Source organism: Indicator indicator, chromosome 19 (assembly GCF_027791375.1).
Source record: "Indicator indicator isolate 239-I01 chromosome 19, UM_Iind_1.1, whole genome shotgun sequence".
In the NCBI taxonomy this organism is placed as follows: domain Eukaryota; kingdom Metazoa; phylum Chordata; class Aves; order Piciformes; family Indicatoridae; genus Indicator; species Indicator indicator.
This window is the reverse complement of record NC_072028.1, coordinates 16,799,297-16,809,730: the sequence shown is the minus strand read 5'-3', so window position 1 is coordinate 16,809,730 and position 10,434 is coordinate 16,799,297. Positions and strand designations below refer to the sequence as shown.

The window sequence follows — 10,434 nt, the reverse complement described above, 5'->3', positions numbered from 1 at the left end:
TCCCTTGGGAGTTTATTCCAGTGTCTAATAGTTTGAACAGTGACAAAAAATTTTCTCTGGCATCCAGTCTGAATCTCCCCAGTTGCAACTTGTATCCATTACCCCTTGTCTTTACCATGTGACTCTTTTCCTTCGTTTTATGGTAGTTCATTATAGTCTCACAGTTTAAGCTACAGGCAGAGAAGAATTTCATTTGAGTTTTGTTATCTGTAGGTAAGCCATGTCTGTTCCATCTGATGAAACTTTGGGGGACCTGCCTGTGAGAGATGTAGGTCTAACTCTCCCTGGAACTGGTGGAATACAAGGTTTGTATCAGCTGCTATTTATAGACTTCTAAAAATGTTTCTGACATTCCCATTTCAAATACTATTCAAAATCTGGGTTCAATTCTGGAAGATACTGTGATACCATTTTGTACCTACATTGCCTGTTATAGGAGGGGAGTTGCTGTGGAATGCTGAATGCTGAGTTCTTCCTTTCAGGAGAAGAGAGGACTTTTTGTTTAATTAAGCACAAGGCCAGACCAGCAGAAGTAATATGCATTTCTGATCTGTCATTCAGTTGCTATTAGAATGGAGCTACTGGCCTTAGACTTGTATCTGAGTAAATTTACCGAATCATGAGTTAATATTTTCAAACTTCAAGAGACTAAATTAACTGTAAAACAGATTACAAAGCTTCTCTGTAGTAATGATCATCTTATTTTTTTAATGTTGGCAAGCACCTTGTTACTTGCTAAACATTTCCTTTTGTGTTGTCTAGTAGATAATTGTTTTGCTGTATCATTTAATTACTTTTTAATTTGTAAGAGGGAGGGAAAAAGAAGTGATTAATATGGTTGGACTCAATGATCTTAGAGGTCTCTTCCAACTGAAACAATTCTATGATTCTAATACTTCAATAAATCTGAAGAAAATAATCAAGAGACTCATACAAGTGCAAAATATTAAATTACTTAAACTTTTTTTTTCTGCCCATATTTCAAAATGACCTAGGTTTTGGATTATGCATTGAATGTATAGAAGGTAATTTAAAGTTGTGTTGCTTTGGGTAGAATCGTCGACGACACAGAATGCAAGAGCTCGACAAGCTGTGTCACGAATCAGTCGAGAGGAACTGGAAGACAAATTTCTTCGTTTACGTGATGAGAACATCTTACTCAAACAGCATGCAAATAAGCAAGAGGACAAAATTAAAAGGTATGAGATTTAATTTTTTTATATTAGCTCACAAAATAATTTTTCCCTTTAAAACATTATTGACAAAAATGCTGATTTTTCTTACAGCAGTTGCAAAAATCATTCATTGGAATTCATTTTTTCTATCGGTTTCTGATTGTCTTTGTGCTATGTGCAATATTTTGTGCCTCTTCATGTAGAGAGTACACTGCGGTCTACCACTGCAGAGTTGGTACCCCCATTACTAAGTTGTGTAAGTACAAATAGATATTCTGGGAACCGAAGAAGAGGCTATAGCAGTCTAATTATTAATAATGAATTTCATCCTAGAATCAAATGACCTATAGAGAAAGATTCTACTCCTATCTTTACAATTATATTCAGCTCTTCTTCATTCTGGGTAATAAATAACTGCATTGAAGAATCATAGAATTCATGGGATTAAGAGGGACCTTTAAAGTCTTCTAGTCTAACTCTCCTGCAGTAAGCAGGGACATCATCAACTAGATCAGGCAGCTCACAGCACATCAAGCCTGACTTGGAATATTTTCATCACTGCCCTGGGCAACCTGTTGCAGTGTTCCACCACCTTCATAGTAAAGAACTTGCTAATGTCCCATCTAAATCTACTTTTCTCTAGTTTAAAACCATTGCCCCTTCTATTGCTACATGCCTTTATAAACAGTCCTTCCCCAGCTTTTCTGTAGGCCCCTCTTCAGGTACTGGGAGGCTTCTATAAGTTCTTCACAGAGCCTTCTCTTCTTCAGGCTGAACATCACCAACTGTCTTCTGTCTTTGTAGAAGAGGTGCTCCGGCGCTCTGATCATTTTTGTATCCCTGCTCCGGATCTGTTCTATCAAATCCATGTTCTTCTTGTGTTGAGGTCCCAGAAATCTCAAGTAGCATGGGAAGCACAGTACTTACTGTACCCAAACATAGGCAAACAGCTTTAGGCTTGTGATTAAACTTAGTGCTGTGCTGGCAAACCAATCTGAACTCAACAGAACTGTTCATGATATTACAGTATTCCAAGGGAGCTAATTAATCCTAAAGCACCATGACTCTGTTTTCACATTGTACTGTATTTAAGCCAATAAAATGTTGCTGCATCTAAGCTAGCTTCTGATCAGCTAACCAGTTCATGAAACATCATCTAAAGATACTGCCTCTGTAGATGGGACTATTTCATCACCTTTTAACATCCAAAACATTCTTCCTTTTGACTCGATATTCAGTAAGCCAGGATCAAATTGACCAGCATGATATAACTCCCATCTTTTCTGTCAGGCTACTGTCAAACATAAAATGGGGGAACATATGAATTGTTTGCTTATTCTAAATGGCAAGTCCTGTGTTTCTGTTAGATGGCTTCCCAAATGCGCTCATCATCCACTTGGGCAAAACCACACAGAATGTCCAAACTGCAATTAATATTTTAAGGTACTAAAAATATAAAATACAGTGTTGGTCGACATTGTCAGAGAAAAATCTTAACTCCTCAAGCTAAATTTCTTTCCCAGCATCCCTCATGCCAAAACCCTTATAACTGAAAGTTTGGACTGAATTTGCAGTAGAAGTATATTGGAAAAAAAAAAAAAAGGGGGGGAGCGGCAAAAAACCTGCTTACAGGCCAGTAACATTCTATGACATCCTAAAGTTATTATGGATTCTTTTTGTTTCACTTTTGTTCTTTTAAGTAGAAGCTTCTGTCCACAAGTACACAAAAATAAAACAAGCCCATTTAAACAAACAAAGTGTGTCCTTATTTTCAGTTTTCTTTCTACGCCCGCAAAAATACATTCCCTGTAAACTAGATACAGGTCTTGAAGATGTGCGACCAATTTTGTAAAGTCTTAAACTTGTCTCCCTCATCAAAGCCACCTTTTCTTTCTTTATATGCCAAGTTTTTTCCATTCACTTCTGGGTATGTTTTTTGTTCTTGTATATTACATCACCCCCATGTGCCCTCTCTGCCTTTTGTTCTATCTTACCAGTGTTTATCAAAACTAAAGGAAATCAAAGGTACAACTCTTGAGATGCCAAAAGCAAAATTTGTATCCTTTTAAAGACAGATGAAAACCATACCCTCTGTATCTAATTATATCCTTCAGCTAACTGTTCCTTCTCTGAAGCAGAGTGGTAATGTTTACCTAGTATAAAATTGAGTATGGTGATGAGAACTATTAAGTTTCTTTTTCCAGAGTACCTTTTAAATATGTCCATCTATATATTTTAACCACTTTAGAACTGAAATATATATTTAAATCCCAAAATACTAGAGATGATACATCATTGGAATGTTGTGCACTATCAGCATTCTTTCAATAGTTCAATGTTCTGTGGAATTGTAGCTTTTACAGTTTGCCCCATCACATCCCAAATCTGTAACTTTACTTAACAGCATGCAGAGGTTCCTATATAAGGTCATGCATTAAAAATTAGATTTAAGCAGCATATGGAGTAAATATGTGTCCTCCCTTTACTAACCTTAAATGATAAGCCTTAGGAAACTGTTATTTGTCAGTGCTATAAAGCAGATTGCTGCACAGTGGTTTCAATTATCTTCAAAGAGTTCTTCACAGGCAGTAATAGTTACATCAAAACCTGAAATTTATTATTCAGGTTCTATGCTGAAGTCTTCACAGTGATTATGTTCCTTTCAACAGAATGCTTTTTATGCTGACTTTTCACATTCTTTTTCATCTCTTTTTATTATTTTCCATAGAATGGCCACCAAGTTAATACGGCTTGTTAATGACAAGAAGAAAGCTGAGCAGGTTGGTGGCGGCCCCAAGCGGCTGGGCCAGGCTGTGGAGCTGGAAGAAATGATTGAACGTTTGCAGGAGAGAGTGCGGGAGCTCGAGAAACAAAACGACAGCCTCCGCAGCAAGCTCATTTTAACTAAACAGCAGCTCCAGTTTGTGGGCCACAGACCTTATCCCTACAGCTATGTTCAATCTCGTATCAACACTGGCCTCAAAAAAGTGAATGAGGCCACTGGCATGCCAGGGCATGGAAAGAAAGGTATCAGTCAAGTTTATTAAACACTACTTAATATAGATACCACTAATTAGTGCTTCCCTGTAGCAAGTGTATACTCTTTTCTGTTCATCAGTGGGCAATAGAACCTGTAGGTAGAAAGGTTGTTCTTCCCTATTTTCTTGTATTTCATAGAATCATATAATTGTTAGGGTTGGAAGGGACCTCAAGGATCATCTAGTTCCAATCCCCCTGCCATGGGCAGGGATACCATTTATTTATAGCAGCCATGATAACTTGTTTGCCTTTGAGGTCTTTGTTTTGAGAATCCACAGTGCTGGGGTAAAACAAAAGTACAGATCTGAAAATCAAGTAATTATCAAGCAAGTTCTCTAATAGTTAAAATCATCTGACTTTCTTAGTATAAATTCTCTACATATTAAAGGCTTATAAAAGACATATATGAAAAAGTTTAGTGTTGCGATGTTATAACAGTTTTACATCTGTAGTTTGTTTGCACATTTTTCCTTTTCTACTTTCAAGATTTGTTCTAGTCTCTTGATACATGTGTGCACAACACTGCAGACTTGAAAAAATCTATTACATGTGTGGGCTTTCAAAAGCAAATACCAGAATGCAGCCATCTTTAATGATGCTTTTTACTGTCAAGGCTTGCTGCTTTAGGCAGTCTCACTCGCAGTCTTTTATTGATGGTAGCTGCATTTGGAAATCACACTTTTAAAACCTTTCTCTTCGGATACAAACATTTGTAGAAGTAATTGTACTCAGTTAACTTACTCAATGTACAGTTAGTATGGTGCTTTTTTGGTTTTTAAAAGATAGCTACAATTCAACGAGTCAGCAGAACTATGTCCTTAACTTCTACAAGGCATGATCAGGCTGATGGCCAGTTGTGTTGTGTTTTTATTCCATCTTACCCTCCCTCCAGTCTTTATTTGGCTATGTTGATTATTCAGGTATGTGCAAACAGAAATGATGCTCATGTTTTCAGACAGGAAATAAAAGGCAATTTGCTTTACCAATTTGCTTCTTTAATGTGAATATAGTGCAAGTTTTGACATTTTTAAATACACTTACATTTTCATATTCTATATAATGAACTAGGCAGTTTTATTTCCCAAATCATTTTTTGGTGTTTCTTTAAATGATGTAAAACTAGGGTAAGAAATACAATACATTTATTGAAGCCCCTTTGCTAGCAGGGAGAAAAGGGCTACTAGTTCAAGGATTAAAGATCAAATGTTGATATGGCATACCGTGAGGACTTCTCTTGGCATAAGAATAGATCCAGATCAAAGATGTCCTGTGCAGAGCTAGTACTGGGGCTATGCTGACAGACAGTGGTTCTTAAAATGAAGAGAGTATGAAGAGGAGGGAGGAAAAAAGGAAAAGTTGTCCACAGAACATCCAGTTCAGACAGTAACATTGCAAAATTTTATCATCATTGATTAGTGATGATAAACCTGGTGTCTGGTATGTGCCTCCTACTTTTAAACACTGCTGGACTCAGCTTGGTCTGTGAAACCATGAAGCTGAAACTCAAAATGTTTTTAGTGCAGATCAGAAAATATCCACAGCAAAATGCCTGGAAAAATTCAGGAGAGCTTATCTGTCTCCAGTATGTGAAGAAGCAAAAAGAATCAACACATAATAAACGCACCTTACTGTGTCAGCCTTGTGTGTGGCTGGCAAATACTGTTAGCAAGTCAATCAAAAAGTTTTGGTTGGGCTTGACTGTTTGCTAAATACTCACTGATTTCTCTCATTATTTTCTTTATTGAGTACAGCAATCTAAGATATATCATGATTTGTACAAAATTTTAGAAATACACCCTCTAAACAAATATGTGCACAAATGTATATAGTACAATTACCAATACCTTTAAAAATACTTATATGAATACATCTTCCTGCTGAAGAGGAGGAGAAAGAGATTTAGAGAAAGCATTGCTTTTTTTATTCTTTCTTAAGTAATTCCTCACTTTTCTTCTTCACCAGAGACTTACTATGATACTAAAGAACATAAGGAAATTATTTGCACTGCTGATAAAAATGGTTCTGTAGTTGCTTGTCTAGGTGAATGACATGATTTTGTATAGAAAGTGCTTTCAGAGAAAAAGCGGTTACAGTCCATGTTCTTGTTCACTAATATTGTTCTTTTTTGAAAACACCATCTCTGTTCTCTGTCTTTAGAAGTAAAATCTTCTAAAAAAGACATTCCAAGACAGGTTTTTAAGACTTATCTTCAACGCTGTATGCTGTATCACCCATTGTTCACATTTTACAGCAGCCATGATTATCTCTTTCTATGTGAATTTCATGGAAAAATACCTAGAATTTGTTTCTACTCTATAAAGATTGTTTTGTCAAATGCTTTTTCATTAAGCACAACAAAAAATTATATCTTCTTTCTTTTCAGGAATGAGATTTCAGGATTTAGAAGTGCGATCACCTAACCCTGTGGTCCCAGTTGACAGACAGAGTCCACTTGAGGATGCAAGAGCTGAAATAAGAAATTTGTATGATTTTCATATTTCTTAAATTTGGTACTATGTTAGTTAAAACCTCAGGTATTCTTGAAAGAAAAAAAAAATACATTTTCCAAAAGCTTTCACATTAGAAGATAAAGTGAAGTTATTGAATCTTACAACAGTGAGAATGGTAGCAATGCAGAAGTGTTTTATAAGGAAAACAGAATCAAGGATTTAGAATGCAAAATGTAGTATTTGGCTGGAAGTTGAAATTGATCTTCAATGGTGAGCCTCTCTTTTGGCTAGGATTCAGTGCTGTCTGGCTTACTGATGAACAAAACTGACAAAATAGAGGGCACCTTAGCTGCAAAATTATTACCAACACAACTCCTAAAATGTGTGGGATAACCTAGGCAAGTGGGGACTGTATTGAGTGTTACACTGAGGCTTTTAAACATCACAAAATTACAGAATGGCAGAGGTTGGAAATGACCTCTGAAATCAAGTCCAACTTCCCCCTACCAAAGTAGGATCATCTAAACCAGATCACACAGGAACGCATCTAGACAAGCCTTAAAAGTCTCCACAGACTTCACCACCTCTGTGGGCAGCCTGTTCCAGTGCTCGGCTACCCTAAAAGGAAAGAAGTTCTTTCACGTGTTCAGTGGAACTTCCTATATTCAAGTTTATGCCCATTACTTCTTGTCTTGTCACTGGGGACCACTGAGAAAAGTCTGGCCCCATCTTCCTAACACCCACCTCTTAGGTATTTGTAAGCACTATTAAGACCCCCTCAGACTCCTCTTCTCCAAGCTAAACAGATCCAGCTCTCTCAGCCTTTCCTCATATGAAAGATGTTCCTGTCCCCTAATCATCTTAGTGGCCCTGTGCTGGACTCTTTCCACTAGTTCTTCGTTCTCAAGTACAAAAACAAGCACATGGCCAAAATGCTTAAGGTAGTTTTACAAGAGTAGTAGTGAGGAACTGTAGATTATGCATCAAAAGCTTTAGAGTGGAAAAAAATGTGGATGAGTTGTTGCTTATTCTTACTACAAAAAATGTAATTGGAAAAAATACCTGAGATTAACTCATCAAGGAAATCAAAATCAGAAAGTTGTGGCCTACTGAAAGTGGTCAGGCTCTGATATCTGTAGTTCTCTGCCTTTCTTTTTCCAATTGTTGGATAAATTCCACTGTTAAGATACATCATCTGTTTATTTTTGGTGTGTAAAGTTTCCCAACTCAGAATAAAAGCTTTAAAATCACTTTCACTGCTCCATCAATTGAAGATCTCGTATTCTTTTGATAGCCGTAATGGTGTTTTCCTCTTCAGGAAATACTTGGTACCAATGGATTAGAAGGAGGATACATTTAATATAGAGTATAATAAACCATGAGCTAGATTCTGCTAAACATTATTCAGTCCACATAAACATTTATTTAGATAGTTTGTGTTGTGCTGATAATATGTTTGTATTATTTATTTGTTTATCGTACTATTCACATCTTTTTGTATAGTGGCCTCAAATTCCTTTCGTAGTAAGTTGAACTTAAGAAATTAAGAAATACAAATTTTGCTGAAAACTTTTACAATTTTTGCTCTCTTGAGTATTATCTTTTTTTTTCTTTTAATCATATTTTTTAATTATTGTTAAATGCTTAACTGGTTTTGGAATGTAAGATGCTTGTCCTTGCAGGGAGACTGTGATTGAGTCCCAGAGGGAACACATTGAGGAACTAGAACATACCAGAGACATACTTGTGAGTCAGCTAAGCAGGAAGGAAAAGGAAATTGAAGAATCTGTCCTACAGCTGAAAGAGCAAGACACAACAAGCCGAAGGTATTGTGAAAAATTGAAATCTCCACGGTGGAAGCATTAGAAGAGCAATGTTGTAATGTTTCTCTATAGCTGTAAAAATTACTTGTTCTGACAAGAAATATGTACTTCATTCATTTTGTCCCTCTGGTGAAAATAATCCTTAAAGATTGTTATGGTAATAGGTTTTGATATGTTTTTTCATAAAGAAAAAAGGAATTTCATAATTACCATTTTGGAGAATATATTTACAGCTGGTTCAGACTCAGCTGAAGTTTGACTCATTAAATTTTAATCATTTATTGTTTCTTCAATATAACTGTTAGAAAATTTTAGGTTTAGTTTCATAGTGGGTAATTTAGTGTTCATTGATAATAATGGAGAAATAGTGGCCTTGTAAGAGCAGATTAGCAAATTTTTGAAGGAATAGCTGCACGTGTCAGTCAGACACACGTGCTTGCCGAATGTATTTCACAATAAAGCCTCAATTAGTTTCATCTCTTCTTTAGTTCACTTTTGCACAAATGTATGCAAAATTACACAACTTTGCATGCATTTTTTCTCTTTTGACAGTTTCCATTTCAACCTTTTAATTGTGTTAAGGATCTAGTGTGGCATCATCCTGCTGTCTTACTCATTTGATTTCAGTGAAGTTCTACCTGGATGCAAAATATGTGGCCAGTTCTTTAGCTACCCTTCAATGGAGGGACCTCGTTATTATGTGTGAGCATTTTTTGTGCATCAGTGGCACTACATAAATAATACATCATAATGTTGGCTATTAAATTATTCACAGTCATAAGTCTCCCCTATTCTGAATTTCCTTTATATAGTTTAAATAGGTTAAAGAAGTTGTTATAAATAATTTTAGTCTGTGCATACAGTAAATGCAGAAAAAAACTTAAATATTTTTTTATTATTTGAAAATAATCTGCTACAAATCTCAAAAGAACTTCTGTGCTTCATTTTTTTTGTAGGTAAACATTGTTCTTGAAGTCTAGCAGGCAGAAACTGAATAGAATATCTAATTTCAATGCCAGCTGCCATGTTTCTGTGAAATTTTTAAGGTGTTTTAAAGTAAAGATACACTTCAAATTCAGCTAAAAAATCCTAAAATAAAGTCAGGCTATAAAATTAGTACAGATCTTTATTGATTTGTGTTTATCAAATTGCTTGTATACAATCTATGTTACCTAACCTGAGTTACTCTCTGTGAATTCACATTTAAAGTTCTCAAAACATTTCCTTAATAGCCTCTATCTTGTTTGAAACACAGTAAAAGATTAAGTATTCAAGAGTTACTGTGTGTGGCTGTAGACACTGGAAAAGAAATTTAAAAATGTCCATTGGTGCCCACCTAGAATAGTATGTGTGTTATAATTTTGCCACTACAATACTTTTTGGAAGGCTGTTAACCCCTATGTTTTTCAATGTTTTGTTTTGCTTTGTGTTTTTTTAAGTCATGAGTGAACCGCTGCTGGAACTTAGAGGGATACTATTCTCTCCATGTTTAATTGTAACCGTAGATGCTATACATAATGATATTCAGAATTTCATTAGCTTGATTTCTTGGAAGTCTAGTAACAGCAACATAGAACAGTCTGTAATAGTTACTTTATTACACAAATAGATTTCTAGGTTCTATGTAATTCTTAATCTTCTTTGCATCAGCAGAGACGAAACTGGCAATACTGCAATATTAGAGGAAAACATGGAAGTTTGGGTGACTAGTAAAGTCATCTTACTTTGTCTTTATAGCTTATGTCTTTGAATTTTTATGCAATTAGCAGCTTTCTCCTGTGTTTTGTAAGAATACACTTTGCTGTCATCTAGTTACATCACTACCCAAAGACAGTTAATCATCTGCAGTTCTTTAGGAACTGTAGGATGTCAAAAGGACATAATAAATGTGCTTCCACTGCTTTTCATGTTGTAGTACCATTTAATCTCAGCCTGATGTTAATAAAA

The 10,434-nt window shown here is 35.7% G+C and overlaps 1 protein-coding gene across 1 annotated transcript in view; it reads left to right on the top strand.

The window, feature by feature from the left end:
* Positions 1 to 220: 220 nt before the first annotated feature.
* RPGRIP1L (RPGRIP1 like) overlaps positions 221 to 10,434 on the top strand; it is a 62,183-nt gene continuing 51,969 nt past the window's right edge. The window contains exons 1-5 of the mRNA XM_054389614.1: positions 221 to 305; positions 1,055 to 1,199; positions 3,904 to 4,202; positions 6,598 to 6,697; positions 8,347 to 8,490. Of these exons, the coding sequence (XP_054245589.1) occupies positions 221 to 305; positions 1,055 to 1,199; positions 3,904 to 4,202; positions 6,598 to 6,697; positions 8,347 to 8,490 (773 nt within the window). The remainder of the gene's footprint in view (positions 306 to 1,054; positions 1,200 to 3,903; positions 4,203 to 6,597; positions 6,698 to 8,346; positions 8,491 to 10,434) is intronic.